This window comes from Heteronotia binoei, chromosome 15, assembly GCF_032191835.1.
Source record: "Heteronotia binoei isolate CCM8104 ecotype False Entrance Well chromosome 15, APGP_CSIRO_Hbin_v1, whole genome shotgun sequence".
In the NCBI taxonomy this organism is placed as follows: Eukaryota; Metazoa; Chordata; class Lepidosauria; order Squamata; family Gekkonidae; genus Heteronotia; species Heteronotia binoei.
Window position 1 is genome coordinate 20,562,008 of NC_083237.1, and position 17,079 is coordinate 20,579,086.

The 17,079-nt window shown below is 48.7% G+C and overlaps 1 protein-coding gene across 1 annotated transcript; it reads right to left on the reverse strand.

Moving 5' to 3' along the window:
* Nucleotides 1-12,433: 12,433 nt before the first annotated feature.
* Nucleotides 12,434-16,454, reverse strand: LOC132583300 (olfactory receptor 5V1-like). Its single transcript, XM_060254963.1, has 2 exons — nucleotides 15,632-16,454; nucleotides 12,434-12,555 (listed from the first exon to the last, which is right to left on the reverse strand). Exons 1-2 carry the CDS (start codon nucleotides 16,446-16,448, stop codon nucleotides 12,434-12,436), a joined length of 939 nt encoding a protein of 312 aa, XP_060110946.1. The 5' UTR covers nucleotides 16,449-16,454.
* Between the last annotated feature and the right edge of the window lie 625 nt (nucleotides 16,455-17,079).

Sequence of the window (17,079 nt, forward strand, 5' to 3'; positions counted from 1 at the left end):
ACCTCTGAGAAGGTCCTCGGGACAATAACAAGTAATTATGATGCCATCTTTAAGCCAATGGATCTAAAATCCCCAAACCCTCTGCAGGGCTGTCAAACTCATTTGTTAGGAGGGCCGGATCTGACACAAATGGGACTTTGTGGGGCTGGGCTATGAGTGTCATAAAATATGCCAGGTAGTGGTGATATAAACATTATAATGGACACAGACAAACGCAATTAAAGATATTGTTTTTAACTTAAAATACAAACATGCTTAAAACTCTTCCAATGGCTTAAGTTGGAAAGCTTGGGGACTAGTGGAATTTGGCAATGCAATTTTTAAAATAAAAAATCAAGAAAAAGCACAAGGCTCTCACTCTGTGGAAACAATGAAATGACATTTTAAACTTCTCCCCACCAGTCTACTCAGATTGACAAAGCCTTTCCAGTATAATATCCCCCTTTGGCTTTGGGTTCCCACATTAGAGTACTCATTAGGTTAGGTCCATTCAGGAGAGAGAAGCTGGCTGAAAGCATCAACCCTTGTTTGCAATGACACAACTCCAGGAAGCATGAGTTTCAGCTAGCTATAGGAAAGCTGAAAATGTAACCATCTCCACTCCATTTGAAACTATTGCAGAGTACAGATAAAGCTGCAAGGAAAATGTGGAATGGATCTTAAAATCCACCCCACGTTTTCCTTGCAGCAGCCAGCAAAGAAAGGCAGGAAGAGCCTGGGACTCAGTCTGCAAGCTTCAAAGGGTGCTTGGAAGAACCTTTGAAGCTTCAGGCTGAAACTGAAAGACTCTCAGCCTGGGAGCTTCAAAGAGCCTTGGAGCTTCAAATGGTAAGGACAGCAGGGGGAGGAGGGGGGCATGATCAAAGCGGGTTCATTTATATTATTATCTGATTCATTTATATTATATTATAAATCCAATTCATTTATATTATGTGATTATCATGTCCTTAGCCGAGTTAGTTGACAATTTGTATGTGAACCATACCATGTTAGATAGAAAGTGCAGGGTCATATGAGTGAAGGGGAGGGGCAGAGTACCCCCAGTTAAGAAGATCAGGTGAAAAGGTGATGTGAAAGACCTCTGCCTGAGACCCCAGAGAGCCACTGCTGGTCTGCATAGACAATACAGGTTTCAAAGTATGCTGCTGCTCAGCTCCTTGGCCATTGACCTGTGAGGTCCCACAAGGTTCCATCTTGCTCCCTCCACTCTTCAACATCTACTTGAAACTTATGGTTGAGGTTAATCAAGCATCTGGGCTGAGTTGTCACCAGCATGTGGGTGACACACCTCTATCTCATGCTTCTGGCTCATCATAGGGAGGCTGTAGTAACCCTAAACTGGGGGCAGTTTTGGAGTGGATGCAGGCTGATAAACTGGAGTTTTATCCCAACTTGTCAGCAGAACATCTAACCTGGGATTTAAGATGTCGCCTGTTTGAGATGCACTTATGCTCCCACTGAAGGAACAGGCCTGTATAGGGTTGCCAAGTCCAATTCAAGAAATATCTGGGTACTTTGGGGGTGGAGCCAGGAGACATTGGGGAGGAGCCAGGAACAAGGGTGTGACAAGCATAATTGAACTCCAAGGGAGTTCTGGCCATCACATTTAAAGAGACAGCACACCTTTTTAAATGTCTTCCTTCCATAGGAAATAATGAGGGATAGGGACACCTTATTTTGGGGCTCATAGAATTAGACCCCCCGGTCCAATCGTTATGAAACTTGGGGGGTACTTTGGAGATAGGCACGAAATACTATACTGAAAGTTTGGTGCCTCCACCTCAAAAAACAGCTCCCCCAGAGCCCTCGAAACCTCCAGATCAATTCCCCATTATACCCTATGAGAATCGATCTCCACATAGGGATTATTTATTTATTTATTTATTTATTTATTTATTTATTTATTTATTAATTATTACGCCCTCGCCGCAAGCGGACTCAGGGTGGCTCACAACATCATATCCACACGGTTAATAATGAAGTGCTCAGCAGACGTTTCCCTCCCCCCCCCTTTCTGGCAACTCTGAAATAGGGTGGCCAGACCGTCCCGGGCACCCGGGAATGTCCCGGTTCTGGCCCCCTATTCCCGCCTCCCGGGCTGGCTATACCGGGACCATTAGAGGTCCCAGTTTAGCCAGCCCCGGAGGCGGTGGGCCGCGGGCGCCGGCGGGAAAGGCGGCGAGTGAGGGAGGGAGCGTCCCTGCGCATGCGCAGGGCCCCTGCGCACGCGCAGGGACGCTCCCTCCCTCACTCACCGCTTTCCCCGCGCACGCGCGGGGCCCGGCGGCGGAGGCGGAGGCCTCTCCGCGGCCTCCGCTGGTCGCTGGAGAGGCCGGTGCTGGTCCCTGGAGGCCCTTTAGAGACTCTGGAGGGCCTCCAGCGACCAGCGCCGACCAGCGGAGGCCGCGGAGAGGCCGGCGCTGGTCCCTGGAGGCCCTCCAGAGACCAGCGGAGGCCCTCCCCGGCCTCCGCAGCCGCCGCCAGCCCCGCCTGCAGCACCAGCCGCCCGGAGGAGAGGCCACCACCCGCCCTGGATGAAGGTAAGCAGGGAGGGAGGGGGCCGAAAGCGGGGGGGCGGCTGGCAGGAGGGGGCGGCCGGCCTTCCTTCCTTCCCTCCCTCCCTCCTCCCTTCCTTCCTTCCTTCCCTCCTTCCCTCCCTCCCTCCTTCCTTCCTTTCTTCCTTCCCTCCTTCCCTCCCTCCCTCCTCCCTTCCTTCCTTTCTTCCTTCCCTCCTTCCCTCCTTCCCTCCCTCCCTCCTCCCTTTCTTCCTTCCCTCCTTCCTTCCCTCCCTCCTTCCTCCTTCACTCCCTCCTTCCTTCCTTCCTTTCTTCCTTTCTTCCTTCCTTCCCCCCTTCCCTCCCTCCCTCCTCCCTTCCTTCCTTCCCTCCCTCCCTCCCTCTGGCCACCCCTGGAGTAGACAATACTGACTTTGGTGGACCCAAGCACTGATTCAGTGTAAGGGAGCTTTGTGTTTGTGACTGGACTAGACAATACTGACTTTCGTGGACCCAAGCACTGATTCAGTGTAAGGGAGCTTTGTGTTTGTGTCTTCTGGTGCAATTTTATTCTCAGATCCTGTATTTACTTCATCAGTATATGGGATAAGGCACTTTCTCAACTGTGCTGCATAATGCAGCCTATTTCTTTTGTCCTGTTTGCTCTGTTGGCTATATCTGCGCCACCTTCATCACTTTCGGGGTGTGGATCCCCCAGTGGGGTGGTCTCCTGACTCCCTCCGCCGGCTGTTTCTGATAGCCCTGCGCCCCCTCTTTCATTTGATATGTGTCCCGTGTGGGTGCCACCCTCCCGCCGGGAGATGCCGCAAAATGAGCCCCCTTGAAGCTTATGGCGGCAGGGCTCGGGGGAAGCAAGCTAGACTGCTGTTCTTTTGAGGGGTTATAGAGTGTTTCGAGCCCGTCCCTGTGGCATTGGTCCCATCGTTGTGGGGCCCAGGGGGCCGGCGCAGCGGCACACTGAAGCAGCCTGTCGGTCACTTCCGGGTTCCTGTCCTGCATCTCGACCTGTGTTATTAGTGACAGGCTGCTTCGGGAGTCGGGAGTGAGCAGTGAAGTGGCCAAGTTTGCGGATGACACTAAATTGTTCAGGGTGGTGAGAACCAAAGACGATTGTGAGAAACTCCAAAGGGACCTGTTGAGGCTGGGTGAGTGGGCGTCAACGTGGCAGATGCAGTTCAGTGTGGCGAAGTGCAAAAAAAATGCACATTGGGGCCAAGAATCCCAGCTACAAATACAAGTTGATGGGGTTTGAACTGGCAGAGACTGACCAAGAGAAAGAACTTGGGGTCGTGGTAGATAACTCACTGAAAATGTCAAGACAGTGTGCGTTTGCAATAAAAAAGGCCAATGCCATGCTGGGAATTATAAGGAAGGCAATTGAAAACAAATCAGTCAGTATCATAATGCCACTGTATAAATCGATGGTGCTGTCTCATTTGGAGTACTGTGTGCAGTTCTGGTCGCCGCACCTCAAAAAGGATATTATAGCATTGGAGAAAGTCCAGAAAAGGGCAACTAGAATGATTAAAGGGCTGAAACACTTCCCCTATGAAGAAAGGTTGAAACGCTTGGGACTCTTTAGCTTGGAGAAACATCGACTGCGGGGTGACACGATAGAGGTTTACAAGATAATGCATGGGAAGGAGAAAGCAGAGAAAAAGGTACTTTTCTCCCTTTCTCACAATACAAGAACTTGTGGGCATTCGATGAAATTGCTGAGCAGACAGGTTAAAACGGATAAAAGGAAGTACTTCTTCACCCAAAAGGTGATTAACATGTGGAATTCACTGCCTCAGGAGGTGGTGGCAGCGACAAGCATGGCCACCTTCAAGAGGGGTTTAGATAAAAATATGGAGCAGAGGTCCATCAGTGGCTATTAGCCACAGTGTGTGTGTATATATATATATATATAATTTTTGGCCACTGTGTGACACAGAGTGTTGGACTGGATAGGCCATTGGCCTGATCCAACATAGCTTCTCTTATGTTCTTATGACTGAAGCCTCCAGAGGTGGAAAGTCACATGGTCCTCTGGGGGAAGGCTTCCCCCCGTTGGCCAGCTGACTGGGGGCGGGAAGGAGCCTGGGAAAGCAGAAGAACCCCTGCTGGGCCCAGGCTTCCTGCAGGATATTGTTGGATATTTTACTATCTTTGTACTATAGCAGTAATTCACAGCTGGCTTTTTCTGTATGGAGAAGCCAGACCAGTTGCAAAATTCTGATGTAGCACAGTGCATACACAGTATCCAAAGATGCAGACTCTCTCTTCCATATAAATACACAATTCCCTGCTGGCTATCATTTCCTAATCTTCTCAAAGAATCTATATTAAACAGTCACGTCCACTTATTGCTAGAGTTTCCAGTGGGAGAACCTGAAAAGTCACTCAAACCCCATTCAAATCCTTGAGCCTTGGCAAACAAGGTCTTCGGAGTACTTTGAGACTTATGCAGGAATAACCACACAGAAAAACCTTGGACAGGGATTGTGGCATAAAGGTGTTGGGAGTATGGTCCTTCAAACAGCTTAGAGGAGCATACATGGGTCTCCCTTGTTTGTCATGTCTTGCCTTTGAATATAGATGCAGCAGGAAAATAAACATCTGCAGCCCTGCCTTGGATAACTCAGGATAGATCCATCTCATCAGATCTCAGGAGCTAAGCAGGTCAGTCTTCGTTAGTACTGGGATGGGAGACCACCAAGGAAGCGATGCAGAGGCAGGCAATGGCAAACCACCTCTGAATGTCTCTTGCCTTGAAAACCTTACAGAGCTACCATAAGTCAGCTGCAGCTTAACAGCACTTCCTACCATATAGAAGCCTAGAATCACAGAGTCGGGAGGGGCCATACAGACCTTCTAGTCTAACCCCCTGCTTAATGCAGGATCAGCCTAGAGCAGGGGAATCAAGCTCATTTGTTATGAGGGCCAAATCTGACATAAATGAGACCTTGTCAGGCTGGGCCATGTTGGGTTGGGCTGGGCCATGTCAGGCCAGGCCATGTGTGTACCTATTTAAGATTAGGTAGCAGAGATATAAACTTTATAAAGGTCTTAAAGGTGCTTTCTTTGTATTTTTCTCATGGGATCCAGGGAACTGGGCAAAAGAAGCTGTGGCTCTTTCCTTCCTTCCCCAGGGGACGGGGGGCGGGGAAGAGTCTCAGCCAATAGAAGGAAGAGAGGCTTGGCTCACTAGCTCTGCTGTGTGATTGAGAGAGCCTGGAAAAACAAGCTCTGCCTTCCCCCCTTCCTTCCCAAGGGAGGAGCCTCAGCAATGGAGAAAACAGAGGTTTTGTTCTGTAGCTTTGTAGCCTTGCAAAGCAAGCGGTTATGCAGAAGGAAGCAAGAGACAGCCAGTTGCTCGGGGGCCTGATTCAGACCCTGGGCCACATGTTTGACACCCCTGGCCTACAGCATCCCTGACAAGTAATCATCCAGTCACTGCCTGAAGACTGCCAAGTGGGGGGAGCTCATCACCTCCTTTAATAGCTGTTGAGCAACTCTTACTGTTAAAAAATATTTCCAGATATCCAGCCGGTACCTTCCCATCCTTAATCTAAACCCATTCTTGCAGGTCCCCACCTCTGCTGCCAACAGGAACAGCTCCCTGCCTTCCTCTAAGTAACAGACTTTCAGAGAAAGTCCTTTTCAAGAGAAAAATCATGTCCCCCCTCAAACCCCTCCTTTCCAGACTCAACATTCCCAAGTCCCTCAGCCTTTCTCCATAGGGCTTGGTCTCCGGGCCCCTGATCTTCCTTGTTGCTCTCCTCTGCATGCGCTCCATTCCGTCCATATCCTTTTTGAAGTGCAGCCTCCAGAACTGTGTCCAGCACATTAGGTACGGCCTGACCAATTCAGTGTACAACTGGACTATGACATCTTACGATTTGGATGTTAGGCTTCTGTTGCTACACCCCCAGACTGCATTAGCTTTTTTTGTTGCTGCATCACATTGGCTATTCATATTTAATATTCGGTCCACCCATACCCCAAGATTAGGGTGGCCAGAACGTCCCGCCCTCCCGGGAAAGTCCCGCCTCCGCCTCCTGAATCCCGCGTCCCGATTGGCCAAGCTCGGGACCATTCAGAGTCCCGGATTGGCCAGTGCCCCTGTCCGTCATTTTTTCTCCATTATTTTTTTAATGATGAAGCCAATTACAAGGCAGCCTGCCTCCCCCAGCCAATCACAGGGGCACCTGAAAGGCAAGGGGGGCATGCCAGGCACCAGGGCTCTCACCAGATTGGGCCCTGCTGCCTGCCCTGGAGGCCCCGCCTCCAGGCTTCCCGCCCGACTGCAGTTAACCAGAGAAGGAAGAGCGGAGAGAGAAGAAGGTACGATGGGGAGGGGAGGGAAAACTGGGGTGTTTGGGGGAGGAGGGAAGCCCCAGGACCATGTGCTTTTGCACCTCCTGTAGCAGCAACTCGTGAGTAGACAGGCCAATCCCCCCTTCAGAGGCAACTAGCCAGGAACGGAGAGGAGGGAAGCTCCAGGACCATGTGCTTTTGCACCTCCTGTAGCAGCAACTCGTGAGTAGACAGGCCAATCCCCCCTTCAGAGGCAACTAGCCAGGAACGGAGAGGAGGGAAGCTCCAGGACCATGTGCTTTTGCACCTCCTGTAGCAGCAACTCGTGAGTAGAGAGGCTAATCCCCCCTTCAGAGGCAACTAGCCAGGAACGGAGAGGAGGGAAGCTCCAGGACCATGTGCTTTTGCACCTCCTGTAGCAGCAACTCGTGAGTAGAGAGGCTAATCCCCCCTTCAGAGGCAACTAGCCAGGAACGGAGAGGAGGGAAGCTCCAGGACCATGTGCTTTTGCACCTCCTGTAGCAGCAACTCGTGAGTAGAGAGGCTAATCCCCCCTTCAGAGGCAACTAGCCAGGAACGGAGAGGAGGGAAGCTCCAGGACCATGTGCTTTTGCACCTCCTGTAGCAGCAACTCGTGAGTAGACAGGCCAATCCCCCCTTCAGAGGCAACTAGCCAGGAACGGAGAGGAGGGAAGCTCCAGGACCATGTGCTTTTGCACCTCCTGTAGCAGCAACTCGTGAGTAGAGAGGCTAATCCCCCCTTCAGAGGCAACTAGCCAGGAACGGAGAGGAGGGAAGCTCCAGGACCATGTGCTTTTGCACCTCCTGTAGCAGCAACTCGTGAGTAGAGAGGCTAATCCCCCCTTCAGAGGCAACTAGCCAGGAACGGAGAGGAGGGAAGCTCCAGGACCATGTGCTTTTGCACCTCCTGTAGCAGCAACTCGTGAGTAGAGAGGCTAATCCCCCCTTCAGAGGCAACTAGCCAGGAACGGAGAGGAGGGAAGCTCCAGGACCATGTGCTTTTGCACCTCCTGTAGCAGCAACTCGTGAGTAGACAGGCCAATCCCCCCTTCAGAGGCAACTAGCCAGGAACGGAGAGGAGGGAAGCCCCAGGACCATGTGCTTTTCCACCTCCTGTAGCAGCAACTCGTGAGTAGGGAGGCCAATCCCCTCTTCAGAGCCGACTAGCCAGAAAGGGTGGGGGCGGAGAGAGGGAAACATCTTCATTTCCTATGAAAGGAAGACATTTTAAAAAGGTGTGCTGTCCCTTTAAATGTGAAGGCCAGAACTCTCTTGGAGTTCAATTATGCTTGTCACACCCTTGTTCCTGGCTCCGCCCCAATGTCTCCTGACTTCACCCCCAAAGTCTCCTGGCTCCACCCCCAAAGTCCCCAGATATTTCTTGAATTGGACTTGGCAACCCTATCCTTAGGCCAGCTTGCTTTTTAAAATTGGGGTTTCCTCTCCCACTTTGCCGTGTAAAATTGTCTATCACAGGGTGCTTAGGCTGCTTGGTGTAAAGATTGCTTGTTTGATCTCTGGATGTTGTTGTGGTGGTGTATTTTTTTTTTTAAAGAGAAATAATATCTGTCTCCGACAAGAGGCTTGTTGTGGAAAAGACCAACCCCCTGTTGTCTTTTTCCCCCCTCCTTCTCTCTCTTCTTTCTCTCTTTCTCTCTTTCTTTCTTTTGTAGGGATCCCTGGAGGTCCCTTCCAACTCTGTGATTCTTTGATGCTAAGCAGGTGCTCTGCCACTGAGCCACAGACCCTTCCAGTCTGCTGTAGACTGACCTTTTGTCTAGCGAGATGGGTATTGTCTGCTCAAGCTAGCATTGGCTCTCCAGGGTTTCAAGTGGAGGTCTTCACATGACATGATCCTTTTAACTAGAGATGCCAGGGTTGAACCTGGGACCTTCTGCATGCCAAGCCAAAGCCGCTTTCTAGCTGCTTATACTGCTTTCTAGCTGTCTTATACTGACCTTTGGTCTATCAAGATGGGTATTATTCAGAGGTGGAATTCTAGTCGGAGCTCCTTTGCATATTAGGCCTCACCCCCTGATGTAGCCAATCCTCCAAGAGCTTACAAAAAAGAGGGTCTAGTTCCATAGAACTTACAGCAAAACCCAAAAAAGAGTTATAGTGTTTTAAAGGCAATCTTTTTTTGTGTGTGTGTGTGTGTGTGAAATCCTTTTCTGTTTGCCATTGGAAGTTGTGGAAAGTACTTCTGAGCATCTTTTAATAGAGGCATGTGAGAGTCCTCAGATCTGGGGTGGCAGGGTGGCATCAGGAAATACTTCTTAGTTTTAGGAAAGGAGAATCTAGGTTGTTTTTGTAATAGTTATTTGAGGGTGGAAGATAAAGTGAGTAAAAGTTTTACACTGCCCACAAATAACGTTCCTGAAATGACCAATAATATTAGTACTGGGATCAATGACTAGGAGTTGTTGCATTCATAGGATGTAATAGAATGCGGGCAGAATGAATTACTACAGAAACTCTGAATGTGCCAGTATTCTCTTAATGGATTGCAAAGCATGTCTCTCTGCTGGGAGGGAGGGCTGCTTTTGCTCTTTCCTCAGGATCGGAGGAGCGCCTGTGGGGGGAGCGCGGCAGGGAGGAAAGCCGGACGAGAGTCGAGATTGGCCAGCCGCTGGCCGTGAAAGCAGCCTGAGGGGATAGGGTTGCCAATCCCCAGGTTGGGGGCAAGGGATCCCCCAGTTTGGAGGCCCTCTCCCCACTTCAGGGTCATCAGAAAGCAGAGGGGAAGAGGGAAATGTCTGCTGGGCTCTCCATGATTCCCTATGGAGACTGATTCCCATAGGGTATAATGGAGAATTGTCGGGTGTCTGGGGCTCTGGGGGGCTGTTTTTTGAGATAGAGGCACCACATTTTCAGCATACCATCTGGTGTCTCTCCTCAAAACACCCTTCAAGTTTCAAAAAGATTGGACCAGGGGGTCTTATTCTATGAGCCTCCAATGAAGGTGCTCCTAGCCGTTATTACCAATGGAAAGGAAAGGTCCCCTGTGCAAGCACCAGTCGTTTTTGACCCTGGGGTGACGCTGCTTTCACGTTTTCACGGCAGACCTTTTTAGGTGGTGGTTTGTCATTGCCTTCCCCGGTCATCTACACTTTCCCCCCAGCAAGCTGGGTACTCATTTTACTTCCTGTTTCCGGCAGTGGCATTTGGGGGAAATGATGTCACAGGAAGTGATGTCACTTCCTGCTTCCAGCAGGTGGCACAGGGAAAACGATGTCACGGGAAGTGATGTCACTTCCTGTTTCCGGCAGTGGCATGACGTCACCGGAAGTGACGTCACTTCCTGTTTCCGGCGGGCGCGCGCTTTGCGCGCGCGCACACACATTCATCCCCCCCCCCTCAAGGTGTCCCTGGCTGGCCTGCAGATATTATGGCCACCCTACCCAAGATTGGGTTCACATAGACTGTTCCCCAGAAGTGTATCCCCTGCCCAGTACACATGTTCCACATCTTTTGTTACCAAATGTAGAACTTGGCAGTTATTCTTGTTGAATTGTATCGTGTTCAGGTCCACCCACTTTTCCAGTGTGTTCAGATTTCATTGAATTATAGCTCTATCTTCTGGTGTGTTCACTGCTCCTTCCAATGTACAGTCATCTGCAGATTTAGTGAGTAGCCTCTCCACACCCTCATCCAGATCACTGATAAAAATATTTTTAAATACTTGTCCCAGAGCGAGACCTGTGGCACCCCACAGGACACCTTCCTCCATTCAAATGAGATGCAATTGACAACTACTCTTCGAGTGTAGCTAAGGACATAAGAGAAGCCATGTTGGATCAGGCCAATGGCCCATCCAGTCCAACACTCTGTGTCACACAGTGACCAAAAAAACCAGGTACCATCAGGAAGTCCATCAGGGGGGCCCGGACACTAGAAGCCCTACCAATATGCCCCCCCCCCCAAAAAAAGCACCAAGAATACAGAGCATCACTGTCCCAGACAGAGAGTTCCATCAAATGGTTTTCCAACCAGTTCCCTATCCACCTAAGTATCCTAGAGTCCAGTCCACAGTTCTCAAGTTTATGCATCGGAACATCATGGGGAACCTGTTAAAAGCTTAACTGAAATCCAGGTAAACAATATCAACAGCATTCCTTCCATCCAGTAAGCTCATCACTTGATCAAAGAAGGAAATACGGTTGGTCTGGCAGGATCTGTTGGGGACAAAGCTATGCTGACTTCCCGGGTCACACCAAGTTGTCTTTTAGGAGCATGCAGACTGATCTCACTAAAATCTTCCCCAGTGTCTTCCCTGGGACACAGATCAGACTGACTAGCCTGTAGTTTCTTGGGTCATCTCACCTCCCTTTTTTGAAAACTGAGATAATTATCTGCCCCCCTCCAGTCTTGTGACACATCTCCCATTCTCCAAGAGGTCTGGAAGATGATGGGAAAAGGCTCTGCAATCTCTCCAGAAAGTTCTTTGTGCACTCTTGGGTGCATACCATCTGGCATACCACCTGGGTGCATTATTACGCATTATCTTTTATATGAAAGTTCCACAAGAATTGCTATATTATGTTCTAGGTAGACATGTTTCAGAGTCCTGATACAGAGTGACTGGTACAAGCCAAAGAATGAGTGTCACAGCTAAGCAATGGTTTCAGTCCAGTTTGCCATTACTCTATGGTCGTTAACAAACCACACCCCACCTGCCCCATCTTTCTTATCTAGCATTTCATCATTCATTTCAGAATGTGTCACCAATGATTCACATTCTAACCTTTCTGTCACAGTGGTTTTGTCAAGCAAATATCCAAATGTTGCCCTCTGGCAAGGATTGCCTTGTATTTATTTCCCCATATTTTTTACAACTGCTATGATACATGGTTTTTTACAAGGTTTTGCAGAAAAATACAAGCATGGGAGCTTAAATACAAGAATACCAGCATCTCTCAATGCTTCATTTCAGTCTGCAGAGAGGGCTGAGGGCTTAAGCACTTTGGGCTTTGCAAAAAGTTGCAGTTTTATTTTATTTTTTTATATTTCTGCATTGCCTTATCCTCCAAGACAGGCAATAAAATGATTTTAAAATACAACACACAACAATAGAAGGCTTTCATAAAATAACAGAAATGCAAAGGCAGCACAAAAGCATGTGTTTGGTTCAACCCAGATGTTAGGAGGAATCAAAATGCATCCACTTGTCCCTGTGACAAAATCAAATTAAAAAACAGAAGTGCCTTTCAGGGAATCATATCCCTCAGCTATGAGCCACAACCAATGAGAGACTGCTCCACACAGAATTACATTTCACATTTTAAGCTTCAGGTGATGGCAACAAAAGAGTTCTGCTGGATCAGACCACTGGTCCATCTAGCTCAGCATCCTGTCTCACATAGTGCCCAACTAGTCCCTCTGGAGGTCCAGCAACAGGGCGTACAGGATGAGGTCTCGTGGCAATGGGATTTACAGGCTGATTGCATCTGAATATGAAGCTACCAAAAAAGCTCTGGACATCTAGATTGGATTACTGCTATGTCTTCTATGTTGTGCTGCCCTTGATACAATATATTAATAAGTACTTCTCCATGGCAAAGGACGTTTAACTCTGCCAAAGCCAGTCTTTCCCTCTAACAACATGAGTGCCACAGATGAACTGGTATCCTTTTCAAGGCCCCCTTCACTTCTTTGTTCCTAAGGCTATAGATCAAGGGGTTCAACATGGGGGTAATTACCCCATACAGCATGCTCACTGTGACGGAAAGCAATGGGTTAACCATAAACTGAAGACGCACAGGGCTGCATCAGGTGACCTGAGGGTGGGGGCAAAGTGCTCGGAGCTCTCAGGGAGGGAAAGGGGTAGTTGAGAAAGAGAAACTGCTGAGGCACTCAGTCAAGTTGATGTCTGACAGAGTGGAGGCCTGTCAGAGAAGTCTGTCAGTGGTGAAGCCTGACAGAGACTGAGAGGGTCAGTTCGAGCCTACCAGAAGGGGAAACAAGTACATCCTGACCATCGTAGATTATGCCACCAAGTTTCCAGAAGCGGTTCCACTTAAGGACATTGAGGCAAAGACAGTGGCAGAAGCCCTATTGAATGTGTTTTCAAGATTGGGTTTTCCAAAAGAGATGGTGACTGATTTAGGCACCACATTTATGTCAAATGTGATGCAAGAATTATTAAGAGCTTGTGGAATCCGGCATGTGACCACAACGGCATACCACCCACAAGCAAATGGAGTCAATAAAAGGTTTAATGGCACCCTGAACCATATGCTAAAGACTTACGCATACAAGCATCCCAACGATTGGGACCAGAGGTTGCAACACCTGCTCTTCGGGTACAGGGAGGTACCCCAAGAAAGTTCCGGGTTCAGCCCATTTGAACTGTTGTATGGAAGGCAAGCCAGAGGACCCCTTGATGTTCTGAAAGAGGCGTGGTCCGGGAACGAGGACATCCAGGAGACAGATGTCATCTCTTACCTACACGAACTACAACAGCATCTGCAGGAGGTGAGGACGGCTGCTGCAGACAACATGAGAAGATCGCAACGACGGCAGAAGCAGTGGTACGACTCCAAATCCAGAGACAGAGAGTTCAAGCCAGGAGACAGAGTACTGGTGTTGAAGCCCAGGAAGAAGAACAAGTTAGACGTGGCCTGGGAGGGACCTTATACCATCGCCCATAAGGTCTCCAACGTGAACTATGTAGTGAACTTAAGTGAAGATGGTGAACAATGTAAAGTGTTCCATGTAAACATGTTAAAACCTTATTTTGACAGGGGTAATTTGGTTTTAATTGCTAAGAAGGGAGAGTGTGCGGGAACTGAATTGTCGGGTTGGGGGAAAATATCCCAGGAAGAGACCATTAATGAGGTTCAGTTCGCCCCTTCTCTTAATGGAGAACAAAGAGGCCAATTACAAACAATATTGGGAAGGTACAAAACAATTTTTTCAGATGTACCAGGTAAGACAAACCTAGCGTGTCACAAGATTGACACAGGGGATTCGAGGCCTGTGGCACTCCAACCGTATAGAGTGACTGGCCCGAATGCCAAATATGTACAGCAGGAGGTAGAAGAAATGTTGAAATTGGGTTTGATTGTACCATCAGAAAGTCCGTGGGCCTCACCTGTAGTCCTAGTACCCAAACCGGACAAAACCATGAGGTTTTGTGTGGACTACAGAAGATTGAATAAGATCACAGTACCGGATGTGTATCCAATGCCTCGCATAGATGAGTTGGTCGAGACAATTGGAGCTGCCAATTTTATCACCACCTTAGATTTGACAAAAGGTTATTGGCAGGTAGCTATGGATCCTAAAGATCAGCAGAAAACAGCTTTTGTAACCAAAGAGGGACTCTTTGAGTTTACTGTATTATCATTTGGGTTAAGGAACGCTCCCTCCACGTTCCAAAGAGTAATTGATAAGATGTTAGTGGGACTGAAAGAATTTGCTCTTGCATATATTGATGATATTGCTATTTACAGTGCTACATGGAAGGAACATTTGCAGCATGTGGCCATTGTGTTACAACGAGTGAAAGATGCGGGTCTCACCATCAAAGCATCTAAGTGTCAACTAGCCATGGCCGAGGTTAAGTATTTAGGGCATGTGCTAGGAGGAGGTAAGATCAAAGCAGATTGGAGAAAGGTGCAAGCCATACATGAGTGGCCCAGACCCAAAACCAAGAAACAAATTCGAGCATTTTTGGGCGTAGTAGGATACTACAGAAGGTTTATACCTGAGTTTAGCGCGATAGCAGCACCGCTATGGTAGATGCACTGTCAAGAAGAATGTAAATTTTGAGAAGTCTGTTTGTATGGTAATGTTATAGGATATTAGTCTGTATAACTGATGAAGAATGTATATAGTTTTGAGGTTGGTGTTATAACAAAAGTGTGGAGTTATAACATAGTGTAACCCAAGCAAGTGTGCCCATGTCCCATTGCTCAGCAAAAGGCTGAGACCTTTCGCCTTGCACAATGTCTCAGAAGGGGGAGGGACATGTGACAGAAAGCAATAGGTTAACCATAAACTGAAGACGCACAGGGCTGCGTCAGGTGACCTGAGGGTGGGGGCAAAGTGCTTGGAGCTCTCAGGGAGGGAAAGGGGTAGTTGAGAAAGAGAAACTGCTGAGGCAGTCAGTCAAGTTGATGTCTGACAGAGTGGAGGCCTGTCAGAGAAGTCTGTCAGTGGTGAAGCCTGACAGAGACTGAGAGGGTCAGTTCGAGCCTGCCAGAGAGGCTGAGAGGACAGCTGATCCTGTGAAGGAGCTTGAGGCAGAGACGGGGAAGTCTTCCAGAGACTGCAAGCTCGACAAAATCAGCCAAGAGGGCTGTGTGTGTGTGAGTCAGTTGAGACCTGAACGGTCACAAACACCTAGAGACAACTCTGAAGATCTAGTGAGGTGGTTGAGGGAGTGGATGTGGGTCTGAGACACCAGAAGGGCTGAGAGGAGAGACTCCAGTCGAGGGGTGAGACTAGACACATCAATCCCAAGAGGCCAGACCTTGGCTAGAGGTGGAGAGTGAGTTAAAGGGAAACTGTGAACTGTGTAACTGTGAGAGACTCAAGAAAAGATAAAGTGAATGTAAAGCCTGAAACAACTGAACAACGTATTAGCCTGTGTAAATATCTCCCATATCCCCAAGTTAAGAACTTTGTGTTACAATAAATCTGTGGTTTAAGTTAAAGTTCTCAAGAGCCTATATTTTGTGGGAAGAACAAACAAAGCTGCTGTGGTCCCATCAAATAAACAAGTAAAATACCCCGAAGAGACTGGAATAAAGAGGTCCAGTGAGGCCATGAGGCGGGCGCTGCTATACTCACCAGCCTATCCTGATCCGGATGGTGGCTGGAAGAAGGACGTATGTAAGTGAAGATGGCAGTCCCATAGAAGAGGCTCACCACCATGAGGTGAGAGGCGCAGGTTGAGAAGGCTTTGCGCTTCCCCTCAGCAGAGCGAATCCTAAAGATGGTGGAGATGATGTAGACGTAGGAGACCAACGTGACCAGGAAAGCCCCCACTCCAAAAATGCCCCCACCCACAAGAACAACCATCTCAGTCGTGTAGGTCGAAGCACAAGAGAGAGCAAGGACAGGCGGGATGTCACAATAATATTGATTGACTTTGTTGGAATTGCAATAAGGTAGGATGAAGGTCAGCGTAGTATGGATCAAGGAGTTGAGGAACCCAGCGATCCAAGTGCCAGTAACCATCTGAAGACAGAGCTTCTTGCTCATGAGGACTGTGTATCGCAGGGGGTTGCAAATGGCCACATAGCGATCGTACGCCATGACAGCCAAGAGAAAGACCTCAGTTCCTACCAGTGCAATTAAGATATACAGTTGCAGAATGCAGCCGAAAAAGGAAATGACATTATTCTCAGACAAGAGGTTCTCCAGCATCTTAGGCACTGTGGCTGTGGGACAGAAAATGTCCAGCAAGGAGAGGTTGGTGAGAAAGAAATACATGGGATTGTGTAAGTGTGGGTCAACTCCTATGGCAATGAGGATGGTACCATTTCCCACAAGGGTGATCAAGTAAATGAGCAAAACGGCAGCAAACAGGGTGAAGCGGACAGCTGGGAGATCAGAGAGTCCCATCAAGATGAACTCTGTCACTGTTGTGCTGTTCTCCATTTCCTGGTTCAGATCAGATCTTTTCTGCAAGAAGCATACGGTCTGCTATCAAATGGATGAGCCACAGGCATAGAAGACCTGCTCAAGGATCAGAGCAAAAACTTTCTACATAACAGGGCACCCACTCTACCACCATACTTCTGCCCTTTTGCCGCTTTTACCACAGATTATCTCATAAACTGGGAGGACAGGGGCAGGCTTTATTCAGCCCCCTCCTTGAATATCCTCCAGGTCCCCAGAAGGAGTTCATCACCAGAGGTCACCAAGCCTTCTAAATGTACACACATACACAGAGAGACATAAAATACCAAAATAGAAAAAAAAAACCCAGTTAATGTCTACAGCTACAGATATGGAAGGTTCCTGTACCTTTCATAGCTGCAAGGAACATAAGAAGAGCATCATGATTTGAACAATATCCAACCAGACATTTTTAGGAAACCCACCAGCTGACCAGGATCGGGCGGCTCGCCATGCTCCCCGGCACCGTTCCTCCCCTCCCCCCGCTTCCGTTTTTTTTGGGGAGCAGGGGAAGAGGATGGAAATCCTGGGGTCCCCCGCCAGTGCGGGAGGGTTGGGAAGCCTACATAAATGAGACCTTGTAGGGCCAGGCCATGTTGGGCCGGGCCAT